The sequence below is a fragment of the Culex quinquefasciatus genome, chromosome 1 (assembly GCF_015732765.1).
Source record: "Culex quinquefasciatus strain JHB chromosome 1, VPISU_Cqui_1.0_pri_paternal, whole genome shotgun sequence".
In the NCBI taxonomy this organism is placed as follows: domain Eukaryota; kingdom Metazoa; phylum Arthropoda; class Insecta; order Diptera; family Culicidae; genus Culex; species Culex quinquefasciatus.
Genome location: NC_051861.1, coordinates 91,380,572 through 91,394,530, shown reverse-complemented (window position 1 = coordinate 91,394,530; position 13,959 = coordinate 91,380,572). Strand labels below are relative to the sequence as shown.

At 38.0% G+C, this 13,959-nt stretch overlaps 2 protein-coding genes across 2 annotated transcripts in view; one reads left to right on the top strand and one right to left on the bottom strand.

Annotated features, from left to right (window-relative positions):
- The window catches only part of LOC6040463, a 17,626-nt gene extending 3,667 nt beyond the window's left edge, over window positions 1-13,959 (bottom strand). The window contains exons 1-5 of the mRNA XM_038255040.1: window positions 13,804-13,959; window positions 13,286-13,608; window positions 13,102-13,228; window positions 11,698-13,005; window positions 11,447-11,638 (exon numbers count right to left, since the gene is read on the bottom strand). Coding sequence (XP_038110968.1) covers window positions 11,447-11,638; window positions 11,698-13,005; window positions 13,102-13,228; window positions 13,286-13,555 — 1,897 coding nt within the window. The 5' untranslated portion in view covers window positions 13,556-13,608; window positions 13,804-13,959. The remainder of the gene's footprint in view (window positions 1-11,446; window positions 11,639-11,697; window positions 13,006-13,101; window positions 13,229-13,285; window positions 13,609-13,803) is intronic.
- The window catches only part of LOC6040464, a 67,811-nt gene continuing 59,845 nt past the window's right edge, over window positions 5,994-13,959 (top strand). The window contains exon 1 of the mRNA XM_038255088.1: window positions 5,994-6,716. The gene's annotated coding sequence lies outside the window, so the exon portion shown is untranslated. The remainder of the gene's footprint in view (window positions 6,717-13,959) is intronic.

The window sequence follows — 13,959 nt, the reverse complement described above, 5'->3', positions numbered from 1 at the left end:
CGGGGTCCAGAAAAAATGCCCCTGACAAGTTAGTTTTCATCTTTCATTTTCCAGTTAATTTATTTGATTACCTTTAGATTTGAAATACATCATAGGTTCCCTTTGTATAAATCTCAATTGAGTTTTTGATTGAATCATAATTTCAGATTTCCTATATTCAGTTTTAAAGTTAGATTAACGTAACTGCTCAAGTCATCCAAATTCTTACTACTCACACCCACACTAATTTTCTTTCACCTTCCCCCTCCCGATCCCCTATATCTTCCGGCGGTGTTCATTTGGTATGCAATACTAGTTCGGCCACTACCCTTTTTTCCACAAGAAACCGGACTTGGACTGACTTGAGGCCGCGCCCCCCACCTTGCTCCGTAAAACGAAAACGAAAACGAATATTTCAATCCAGGGATTTACTGCATTTTTTTTTTGATTCTCTGGGCAATTGAAAACGAAATTAAATTACTCTTAAAACAGGTTTTGACTGGCACCAAAGTTTTGTTAAATTCTAGTTTTTTTTGTTTTGAAAAAGTCCTTAGAGCGTTTCATATTTTAACTCCTTTGGCTAATAAAATACGTATCACAAAGGGTAGGCTATTTTAGAACTGTAAACATATTTTGGAAAATATGGCATAAAAATTGCTGTAACACTTCATTATCTACAGAAATTGAAAGAATACACTAAAATAGTAAACGTTTGGCTACGTTATCTAAATAGTTACTCTTGTACTTTGAAAATATTTGCCAAATTATTACAATAATAAATTTATAATAATAAAAATTCAAATGATTGCAAATATGTTGGTTAAGATTGAGAAATGAGCATAACGATTGGTTTAAAATATTTCTGTGAGTTTTAAATTAGAATAAAGAAATCTTGATAATTCACGTAATTACATTTTAAATAAAAATAACACAACATTTGCTGCTCTGGAAAAATAATAAAAATGTGATATTTGAATTCATTAAATTATTCTAAAAAAAACTCTTAGTTTAGTTATAGATCAAACACTCTTTTTCGATAACAGAAGTTATCATCAGTTTCAAAAGTCCAATAAATTAATTTAGTTTTATGTCCAATTCTGTTATCTCTCTATCGTAAACGGAGTCATCCAAAAAATCGAGTCAAACACGAGATGGACTCGTGCTCGACATAAACCCGTATGATGCTCTTCTCATTGTGTACACTGTTCATTGTACTCTTTCGAAGAAGATGAATCGTCCAAAACTCAATCCAAGTCCAAGACTCATACGATGACTCGTTCCGTCCCAGATAAAGCGCAAACGAACGAAAATAAGAAAAAATAAGAAAAGTCAGCTCCGGACAAAAGCAAGAACCAAGAATAAAACGAGTACTCTTGCTTGGACCAGCATAAAGAGTAATAAAACTGTAAACAATCACAAATGATAGCATACGAGAAGACAGTAACAGCATTTCAAAAGGGCGAAACCTACGATCCTGCCGTTTCGGGAAAATCAACATTCAAAATTTTGCAATTTCGATCAATTGGGTCCTAAAATGAAGCTTAGATTTCTGATATTATTGTTTACAGCGTTAAAGCTTATTTTTCTGAGTACAATGACCCTTTGTACGAGCACAAAGAGTTTAAAATGGATTTTTAAATCAATTTTGAAAAATTAACCTGGCGGTCCTTCTTGACAGAAAAGCTCCTACTTGACAGCTCGTTCCAAGGGGACCATAGTTGATCCATCGGAAAAATGCTGTCTTGTCAAAAAAAAATTTTGCATTAAAATGAAAAAAAGTGATCAGAAATGGTTTTTTATCGTGTTTTTTACCGTTCTACATAAAAATTGACATAGGGCTTTAGTACCCAATTCCTATTTCCACAAAAAAGCATGAAAACCATCAAATTTGTCAAAACGTAATAGAAAATAGCAATAATTTCATCATAGAGAACAATTTGAAATTAATTAAGGTGTTTTTGCTATTAAAAATTGAGAAAAAGAAATTACGCCTTTTTGAAGAGCGTGCCTACATTTTCGCCCCACCGTATTCGCCACCCACTCAACCAAAACAAAGGTTTAGCCCGTCAGGTTACGCCACAAAGCAGAAGTAAACAACAGATTCGCCCTTTTGTTTTTTGTTCATTTTTCGGGTTTTTAAAGAAAAAAGTGGTAAAACAACTATTGTATCATTGTGAAACGTTACAGTCAGTGACAATACAGTGATATTTGCAACCTCAGTGATACAAAATTGGTCTAAAAAGCCTTAATAAGGAGTCCGATTCAGGCCACGACTCGTTGAGCCAGGATACACCGTAAGTAGCAAGCTGGTTTGACGATGTGGTCTATATTGAAGTGACGTTTCTTGGGGTGTCCCCGCCGGAAGTGGGAGACATGGCACCCGACGACTAGGCCACCCCGCGACACCATCGTGCCTTCTCAATCTTTGCATAGCTTCAATGGTTACGGAGGCGATGATTTTGTACGGCATTCCTCCTAAACCTCCCTACACTAACTTTTTGTCCTGCAACTGCTCGACCCAGAATCCCTGGATGTCCCAAGAACCGATAAATTATGGACCTTCATATCTAGATTGTGAAACCAGACCAGATCCGATACTACAATAATTGAAATTGAAAAGTTATGTATTTAGGATCATACAAATCTGTGTTTGTTGTGGAATTGTGGTCAGAGACATCAGAAACATACATATTGATCCATTTGGAAGATTTTCAGGTTAAAATTCACTAAATTATAACGAAAATTTAATGTTTCTAAATATACGTCGGAACTTGCAGAAAACACTACATTCGCCCCTCGTAATTGGGTGAAAACACAAGGGCGGAAACTCAATTTGGTTTGTTTTGATTGATGTTGTTGATTAGCCCTTTTGTTTTTTGCTTGTAAAACTACGTATTTTCGGAATTTTGAGATGTTGGAGAGTGTTTTAGAATCAGTTTTGTTCGCTTTATATGATTCTGACAAAAACTCAGTTTGTTTACATCTGAGGGTTTCGCCCTATTGAAAAGTTGTTACTGAAGAAAGAAGAGACGTAAACATAAAAATTAAAAAAATCACATACAGAGCAAAGTGTAGGAACGCGACCAAGAAAACGTGATTAGAAGCATGCTGTTAAAGGGAGAAAGAGTGAGGGAAAGTGCAACAAACAAAGAACTGTTGGACTTTGTTGGGGACTTTCTGTGAGAGAGGTGCTGAGAGTGAGAGAAAAATATAAGAGAAAGCTTTTTAAAATACAGTCCAGACACGATTTTGTGATTGAAGTTTTCTTATGGACTTTTTGCTGTTGAATCATGATTTTTCGGGTTTATTCGAGCTCAGTGACTCCATATCATTCAAATTTGAGTGATTGATTGCCTTTTACATTATAAAATTCAATTTATTAATATTTCATCAAGCCAATTCTTTGGAAAATTTTAGGATCATATTGGAACTCATAAATTTGAAAAATAAGAAAATAAAAAAAGATTATTGAAAACACGAATTTGCACAAATTCGTGAGCCCATTCGAAATGTAAGTTGTGATTTTCAAAATCTGAAAATATGTTTTTTCAAGGAGTTGAGGAAATTTTACACATGGTTCACACATGGTCATTTTGATTGATCAACTTTTATTCTACGAAAAACTTTATTTCTCTTGTTTCATTTTTAGTATTTTATTTCGCATTTATGTTGTTTTGTTTATGTTTGTTTCTGATATTATTTTGCTTACCCTACCACCTCCTATCATTGGTTTTTGTGAATTTACTTTTTTCATGTTTTTCAGTCACATTTTAAATTTTTGCATGTTTTTAACATTTTCTACAATAGAACGATACCATTATCATGGTTAAAACTTGATTTTTGTTGAATATTTAGATCTAAGGTTGGGTTCATAATAAAACCACCCACTTTAACGACCCCCAGGTCTTTTGTGGTCCCGATTGCAAGTTTCTGCTCGAACCTAGGAGTCCAAAGGTTTGAATGGAGAGAGCACCCAAATCTATTTCTTCTCCAACAATCAACAACCAAGGCCGGGACCGACGTTTTACTTCCCCATACGATGGAAGGTTGGAGCAGATGGGAATCGAGCCCATGATCATTCGCTTACAAAGCGGACAGCTTAACCATTCGGCCAAGCCAAGCGAAGGTTGGGTTGTTGAGTGTTAAATATTGAAAAACTAATCTATGGTTTCCAAGGTATCATCTTTAAAAAAGTTGGGTAGAACTTAAGAACTCATTTTTGATAATTTTCATTTAGCAATCAAAATTCGGATCAACAAATCCAATGAATGCAAATTGTAGAGATTTTTTTCAGCCCTTCCAATATTTTTTTCCAAAGTTGGACAAGGGACACCTTAAAAACCTAACAGAAACATTTTTGCACTTGAGCAATTCTCTACGAAATCGGTATTTTTTCTTAAATTTTAATTTTTGTATTTTTTAATCCAACTGAAACTTTTTTGGTGCCTTCGGTATGCCCAAAGAAGCCATTTTGCATCATTAGTTTGTCCATATAATTTTCCATACAAATTTGGCAGCAGGCCATACAAAAATGATGTATGAAAATTCAAAAATCTGTATCTTTTGAAGGAATTTTTTGATCGATTTGGTGTCTTCGGCAAAGTTGTAGGTGATGCATGATGCACGGTAAAAATTTTTTTGGTGATTTTTTATTTAACTTTTTGTCACTAAAACTTAATTGGCAAAAAAACACTATTTTTATTTTTTTTATTTTTTGATTTGTTTTAGAGGACATCAAATGCCAACTTTTCAGAAATTTCCAAGATGTGCAAAAAATCTTTGAGTGATTTATGAATTTTTGAATCAATACTGATTTTTTCAAAAAATAAAAAAAAAATGGTCGCAAAAAATTTTCAACTTCATTTTTCGATGTAAAATCAAATTTGCAATCAAAAAGTACTCTTGTGAAATTTTGATAAAGTGCACCGTTTTCAAGTTACATCAATTTTTAGGTGACTTTTTTAAAAATAGTCGTAGTTTTTCATTTTTTTAAATTAGTGCACATGTTTGCCCACTTTTGAAAAAAAAAATTGAAAAGCTGAGAAAATTCTCTATATTTTGCACTTTTGAACTTTGTTGATACGACCCTTAGTTGCTGAGATATTGCCATGCAAAGGTTTAAACACAGAAAAATTGATGTTTTCTAAGTCCCACCCAAACAACACACCATTCTCAGCAACTAATGGCCCGATTTTCAATGTTAAAATATGAAACATTCCTGAAATTTTCCGATCTTTTCGAAAAAAATATTTTCAATTTTTTTAAACCAAGACTAACATTTTAAAAGGGCGTAATATTGAATGTTCGGCCCTTTTGATAAAAATGGATTATGGATTCCATGGATTATCCACATCGATCGCTTATATTCTCTCTTTTCGATCATTGCATCACACCGAAGAGAGAGAGCTTTCGCGAGCGCACAAAGCACGTGCCTAATTCGCTCTCCCTAACGGTGTTGTTTCCTCTCCCTAGCTGTCAGCTTTTGTGTTCAAACCAGGACGGTGCTGTGTCCTATCCCTCGCCTAGACCAGACCAAAATCCATGATAAAGCTGACAGACCAAATCTGTCAGACCAAGACTGTCAGACCAAAGAGCAAAAAGTAAACAATCTTGGTCTTCGACGCAGGTGTACACAAATCAACAAAAGAAAATTTGAAAAAGATTTTATTTTTCCAATTCAATGACTTGGTTTGGACTGCAAAATTGAATGGACGTCAGAAAATGATTAAAAAGTGCGGCGTCCTGTACACCGACAATTAAATAAGCAGTTTAAAGCCTTATTCTTCCACTTTAATTTTTGATCGCGTTATCGGTTTACACCTGAAAAATCTTGAAATTATTTATACTGATTTGTGATTCCTCTCTTTCCACCATTCCCTTGGTTCAAACAAAAGAGGATGCAACCGATGATGCACCGCACCTTCCCCAATTCGGTGAGAGAACGAGAGAGCGAGAGCGAGCGTTGCAGTTTATGTTTCCTCTTTATGCTGTGTCTCTGTAAACATCGTCGCTTGTGTGGATATCGCTTTTGGCTTTGGTCGTAATTTTCTTCAGTGTTTGGCACTCTTCCGAAGGAGTCGCACCCTCGGACAGAAATTGTGGCGGCGGCGGCCAGCAGCTGATTTTTGTTTTGTGCACAGAAAGAAAGAAGCGAGAGAGACAGAGAGAAGCCAGTGGAAAATTTCCGCGATTTTGGCCAATTGTTTTGATCGGTTTGTGAGCGCGCGTGTGTGTGTGACAATTTGTGCCAAATTGTACTGCAGGTTGGCAATTTGCGTGGGTGTTGGTGCTAAACTGTTGTTGTTTTTGTGCTTCGCTGGTTGCCTACCTCGGAGGGGCACGCGAAATTTAAATTTTCGCGTTTATCGCTATTTTGTGCAAATCTGTCCTATGGCTTCCTGTTTGCTCTGCTAGTGTTAGTACTAGTTACTATAGTTCAGGGCTGGGAAAACGGCATCGCTAATAGTCTTCTCCGATTACGGCTGGAAGGAGAGGTCGTTGGATTCACATCGCGATGGAAATGATAAAGTAGTGAAGGAGACGACACAACATAAAGCTAGAGGAAAACGATACAAAACCAACAAAACGGTTGGAAAATAGTGTACAATCATCTGCTCAGCTGTGGCTTTGGAATCATTGCTGGAGTTGTTGGATCGAATTGATTCGATATTACAAGGGGGAAGAAGAGTTGGCAGAGAGGAGAACGAACTGTAAACGATTTTGATTGAGGTTGGAAGGTAAGTTTGATTCGAAAAAAAAATATAATTGTAGTTTCGAGTGTTGTGGAAATTTGTGTCGATAGTAACTGAATCCTGAAACAATTTGATTGTAAAAATAGTATGAGGTTTGTGAAAATTCACAAATCTAATGCAAAACCTATGAAATTAGTGTAGTTTTATCCAAATTCGGCCTGACCCTTTTCGAGCTAATTGAGTTTTAAATTTGATTCTTGCTTTACCTTAAAATGGCTGTTACTTTTGACCCTTAAGTCCAAAGTGACTTGTCAGAAAACTGAAAAGCTACGATCTAAAAACTGATTTTTGAAGGTTTGCTCTCTAAATTTGGCAGTAGAAGGCGTAGATTACGAGATAACATTTTGGTGTCTTCGACAAAGTTGCTTGGATTGGCAAGCCCATAAACTTAATAGAAAACGAAAAAATTCCCAAAAATATTCCTGAAAAGTTAGATTTTCAAAACCACCCTAATCGTGAACCACCCTAATTTTGAACCAAACCAAAAGTTGCCCTTTTCTATTTGTAACAACTCTTCTGAAAACATGAAAGCTCCTCGACGTCACCATTTTTCAGTTAATTTTGCGTTCTTTACCACTGTGCATTGTGATTTAATACAAAGTAATACACTGGAGGTAGCAATAATAAAAGGTGTAATCTGCCCATGTTCGCATAAATGTCCCATATTCTTAAACAGCAAGCTGAGAAAAACGCATTTGAAGTTTGTCCCACACATAAGGCTACGTGTTAAGTTTTCGCAAAAAAACTGGATTTCCTCCTGATTTCTAGAACAAAGTGCTGGATGTTATAAGCTCTTTTGAAAGGGCACACGATTTTGAACCAATCTGCATCAAAAACTCGAAAACGATGAAAATTCATATGGGACATTTATGCGATCAGGGGCAGTAATGCTCTTTAGAAGGACTTTTGATCGATTTTGTTTCTTCGGCAAAGTTTTAGGTGATAATGATGATGATGTTTTGGGCTACATCGACAAAAATGATACATGGAAAATATTTTACAGATTTTAAATTTTTTTTTTTTTATTTAACCTTGATTTACAATTTAACAATTTAATTTATCCTATTTTTTGAGGAACATAATACACCATCTTTTCCAAAAATTCTAGAAAAGGCAAATAATCTTGGACATGTTATGATTTTTTGAAAAAATAACAGATTTCAAAAAAATCTTAAAAAAGGTTAAAAAATAATTTTGTTGAAAAAATCGTAAAAACTCTTGAGAAAATATTTCATAAATGTTGAGAAATTTCCAACATTTTGCTTTCTTGACTTTGTTAAAAAAACAGGAAAAAATAAATTTTCTCAATGTTGCCTAATTTCCTCTCGTTTTATGAACAAAAAAATTCGTGTTTTTTTTTTGCAAATTTGGTTTAACATTAAAAAATGGGGTCAGAAAAAACCATTACAAAATTTAAACTTGATTTCAAAATTTTGTTATAATTTTAATTAAAAAGGTCAGCGAATTTCGCAAAAGTTTCAATTTTGAACATTGAAAATTACAGAGAGATAATTTGAGCAATTTTGTTCAGTCTTTCATAAAAATTTATTCAAATGCGCTTTAAAAAAAATTACTCAAAAAAACAATAAAAAACTAAAATATTCGTTAAAGTAGCTATAACTTGAAAGTGGTAATTTAATTAAAAAATATAAGGTACTTTTCGTTTGCAAATTCGCTTTTGCCAAAAAAACTATTTTTTAAAATTATTTTGTCTGATAGATTTTAAAGAACATATCTAAAGTTTTTTTTTTGAAATTGTCATATAAAATATTGTATTTTATATGTTTGTAGGATCTATTAAAAAAACTCTAGATATCCCAAAATTTCGCAAATTTTAAAATACGTATTTTGGGAATTCAACTATTAGTGATAAAAAGCTAAATAAAAACAAACTGATGTTTTCCCTGCGCCTATTTTCCGATAAATTCTAATCATATCCTGAAACTTGGCCCAAAACACCAAATCGATCAGAAAATCCCTTTTCAAGATACAGAATTTCATGCATTCACATACCCATTTTGTATGATCGGCCATCAACATTGTATGGAGACTAGTATTGAAATACAACGCATGGGCAAAAAAAAAAAGAAAAGTTGTAGAGAACTGCTCATTTTGAAGATTTTAAAATCAAGACTAACAATTCAAAATGGCTAAAACATAAGTTTAAACTTAGTTTTATAGTGTGTTCTTGATTGTTCGAAATTCTCTTTTTTCTATTTTTATAAAATATAGGGTCTCATCCAAAATAAATTTAATTTATGGCTAATTTGTAAAAAACATTATCGCTGAATGCTTTAAAAATAATAAAAATGATGCTTCTGTCCAAGGGTCCTGATTTTCGGTTCAATGAACAGAAACCACTCACTCATCGCCTATCCATTCGTCGCCTATTCTAACCCGCTAGCATTCATGAGCGAATGATACTCGCAAGCAGCCAGCGAGTGGCCCGAACTGTTCACTCAGCGAACAAACACATCGTGAAATTTTTTGCCTACTCCGTCGCTCGACGACACTCACACACTACTATGCTCAGGGAAGAACCATTCTCACAAAACGTCAGCGCGGCAGTCTTTTTGTCTTCACGCCTTCAGTTTGCCATCAATTTGATTTTTTCTTGATGGAAGTTTCTTTGAATGGTGTCTATAATGTTATGAAATTAAAATAAATGCACAATTTAATCGATAACATTGATTTTACGCAACCCAAATTAATGAGTATAACGCAGCGCATCAGAGAAAAAATGTTTTCAGTTCAGAGTGATCGGCGACGTTCGGCCTGTCTGAGCCGTTCGGAGACTGAGCCGATCAGAGAGAGAAGGAGAGTAGAAGAGAGAGTGTTCGGAAGTGAATGGTGTGAAAGTGACAAACAGTAGGAATTCATCAGGGCAGTATCGCGTCGCCTTCTATCTGTGCTCGCGAATGGAGTGGTTGATTTTGAGCAATCAGCACCCTTGCTTCTGTCCAAACATTATTTAAATATCAATGAATTTAAGGAAATATTTTTTCCGGAAGTTTTGAGCTTTTCTCTGATTTGTGCCATATTTTTTCTTAAAGCAGATTGATAAGTCAATATTTGATTTAAATGCATAAATAAATGTTATATGTACATAGTATTCTAAATAATTGAAACAAAATTAAATATATCAAGGTTTTTACTAGATTTTCATCTAGAAATAATGTTAATACAGCATAATGTCGATTTAGTTATGGACGTTTTCCAAAATAAAAAAAAGCTTGGTGCATGACACTTGCTGGAGCTTTATTGTTTCAATTAAGGAATGAACACATTAGTTCTGATGGTGTGCGTTGGTAGCATTATTCTTTCGCTTTTGGCACTGAGACCTCAGTAAATTTTGAGGGAACGATTCTCTCGACTCTGAATTGTGGGTGTAGAATAACCTAACATACTTTCGGTGGCAAAAGTTTTATGCACTGTTTAATTACATGAGAAAAACAGAAGCAATTGCAGAAGTTTCAACTCTTAGTTCCACCACTTCCCTAAAGAATGGGATGAGTAATTTAACTTCCAAATTACTTTTGTCGTTACGAGGAAATATCACGCAAACTTTAAATCCACCCACCGTGATGATGCAATTCTGCTCCGCCCGTTTCACAATCGTGTCCGGCAAGAAACTCAACGGACCGTAAACTCATCTCCAAATCTGCAATTCCCATTCGCAAACTTTTGCTTCTTTTCATCATCAACGTGTTTACAACCGTAACGTAAGAGTTGCAGGAGGAAGCATAGGGGAGAGTGGGGAGACTTGATCCCCTTTTTTTGTATCGCACATAACTCTGTCAATTTCTCACAAAACTATGATCTTTTTGCATGAATTGAAAGCTTAAACATTCAACTTTGTCTGGCTGATAAGGGTATTTCATCAGATAAACTCTTAGAATAATGCCAAGCGTTTTATAAAAATATTTTAAACCGGCATTTTCAAAATGTTGGGGGTAATTTGATCCCCCTATCAACATTTTGAAGAAATCTTAAGCAAAATGTTTCTTAATAATCCAAACTTTTAATTTTCTATAATATACAGCAATTTCACATTAAACCTGTACGTTTGTGTTCAAAATGTAACAAATTTAGCATGTGAAATATTTAAAAACTTAAAATTTTCTTTTTTAGACCAAAATTGAGCATGTTTACAAAAGCTGGTAATTTTTGTTTACAAAACTTTTGAAAAATGGTTCAATCTGCAGTTAGTTATGTACAACTATACTGAAGGAAACTATGTACGAAAACCCAGCCAAATTATTTAATCTTGAGGCTGATTCCAGTGACTGTAAAAATGCAGGGATCAAGTCTCCCTAAACGCACTTTTTTAAACAATTGATTGTAAAAATAGTATGACGATAAATTTAATGTCAAATGCGTAAGTGTTTTGGAGTTGATATGTTTATCAAACAATTCATGTATAAAAAATATTTTTTTGAATAATTTTTGAGTGTTTTCTATACTTATCAAAATAAAGAAAAAAGATCTCTTGGAAGTTTTTTGCAGCACTTCTTCGAAAAATGTGAGTAACTCAATCTAAACATTTTTTATTTTTTTTCTTTGTTTTCTACAATGAGTTTTAGTCAATTTCGCACAACTTTCTAGAACAAAGCTAATTGTTTTACCCACATGCTGACGAGATACAGGCTTGGGATCAAGTCTCCCCGGGGATCAAGTCTCCCCACTCTCCCCTACAGAGTTCATCAACCACTCACCAATTAGTGGTCCCATCAGGAGGTAGAACACGCCGGAAAACAGCAGCTGAATCCCGGTCGCGCCCGGCAACCGGTCAAGCGGAACGTGAGACGGAATGGCCAGCGCCATAAAAACGGTGCGCAGTCCCTTGTTGAAGCCGATCCAGCAGGCCACGGCGAGGACCACCGAGTACGAGTGGAAGTGAGCTAAAACTGATTGGGTCAAATGTCAAAAAGTGGCTGCGTACTTATTAGCGCAACTCAACGCTTACCGATTCGTCCGAACGCCATGTTCAGCACGCCAAACAGGAAGAACGTCCGGTTCTCCCAGCCGATCTTTCCAGCGATGAACGGGATGAAGAACCGACAGAAGATGTCCATCGCACCCAGCAAGCTCATCGTCATGGCGATCTGCTCCTTTGTGAGGCCAAAGTCCCCAAGCACGAACGGAGTGAGCACGGAAAAGTTGAGCTCGGCAAAGTTGGCCAGCGTGACGCCGACCATAATGTTGTCGTAGATGAGATCTTTGAGTAGATCCAGATCGAAGAAGATGACGATCTTCTGGAGAATACTGTAATGGGGGGTGGGTTGATCCGCGGGTTCTGCTACGACCTCCGGTTGGCTTTTTAGCAGCGTCTGACGTTCCTCTTCGCACGTACACTGACAGCACGTTTCGTGATCCACGATCTGCTCCAGCTTGCGGGATGCCATCTTGAGAACTTCCTTCTCCCGGTTGAAGGTATTGGAACGTCGCCGGAACGCTCCTCCGGTTGATCGTGCGCTATGGTTATCCGCAAGATACTTCCGCTCGCTGACGTGCTGCGGCGGAGAAAACGCACTGACGGGTGGAGTTGCTGGGTGTTGGCGTTTGGTTGCTTCCACCGCAGCGGTTAGGTTCACGAAGGAAGGTCTGGACGAGGGCATCCGGCTTGGCGTTCCACCAAGGTTCAGGCGAGAGCCGTAGTGAGATCGTGCAGGGTTTCCGGAGTACCAACCGTCGTTGGCTCGCGATAGCATGGGAGTTCCGGGATCGATGATTTCGTACCCGGTTGCGCAGACATCGTCCGCGTTGTACAAATACTGACTGGAAAGAATACTGTGATCTTTTCGGAGGGGGTGTGAAGCGCAGAACTGACACTGCACCGGCTCCTCCGGTTTGACCTTCTCCACGTCCTCCGCGGGAGGCTGCTTCACGTGCCACTCGACCGGTTGGAGCAGCATCGAACAGACGATCGCGTTCATGGCGATGCCGGCAAAGATCAGCACGGTACCGTCAATGCCGTATCGTGGCATCAGGTAGTTGATCACGTGGGGAGCGATGATCGGACCTAGCGCCGTAGCGGTCCACGAGAAGCCGGTTGCGTACCGGCGCTTCTCCCTGAAGTACGTGTTCAGGGCGAGGGAGTTGGCGGAAGCGGTGATTCCGACGCCGGAACCGTACAATACTGAAAACGTGACCAGGTACATCCCGAACGAGTGGGCCAACGAAGTCAGGAACAGGGCCAGGGTCACTAGGGAGGCGCCGAAGAAGGCAACCTGCCGGTACGAGAACCGTCGGAACATGGGTCCGTTGGCGAGCCCTGTAAAATTGTGTTTGTTAGAGTTTGACAGTTTGGATGCGTTCTGTTCGAGTAACGCGCAGCGTAAATAACGAAACATGCTCAAACAAAACTGACCTACGATCGACATCAGCGCCGAGTTGGTGTTGATAATGGTCGTTATCTCCGACGAATTGATGTCGAGTAGATGCATGCGTTCGCGAAACAGCAAACCAAACTGCTGAAGCGCCGGGAAGGTGCACAGCTGAAAAGAACGTTTCTACGGTTATTCACAGCACCACTTGGAAGATATTCCACTCACATTGGAGCATCCGGCGGCCAAAACCACCATCCAGCCCCAACCGCCGTCAGGTGGTACGAAATCCGTTCCCAGCGGTTTCTTCCGCGGACTGGCTGCGTCCTTACCGGTTGCGCCTACTATGACCGGCACACGTGCAGATTTCATGGCGCTAGTGAGTGCCTTCTGTTCGGACTCGCTCGCCGTAATGGTCATCTGATTGGTGTAGTCCGACTCGTCGGTAGCGCTGGAATTCAGCGGAACGTGTTCGCTGGTCTTTACCACCGTTGACATTGGCGGGCTGCGGTGTGGACGAATACTGCACTCACGACGAGGACGGGGAGATTCTGTGGAAATTCCGGTCATTTTGAGTGCATATCTAACAGTATGGCATTATCTTATCGATTGCGGGCTGTTGAAGTCGCACTCTACAGAGTAGGATTCAAGTTCACAGAAGATCTTTCAAGAGAAAGTCATTCTGGCTGCGTCCGGCAATCACTCGTCGCAAACCACTAGGTCACGTAGATCACGTTGTGTCATACCTGTTGTACTCCGTTACAACTGCTACTTCTGACGAATCGATCCGGTAATGACCACGTTCCGCGAATCGCGACAACTCTCGCAGAGAGAAAAAAAAAAAACCAGCACCGTCCGGCTCCAAAGCTCGCCGCAAACTGACTTGCAATGGGGGAGAGATT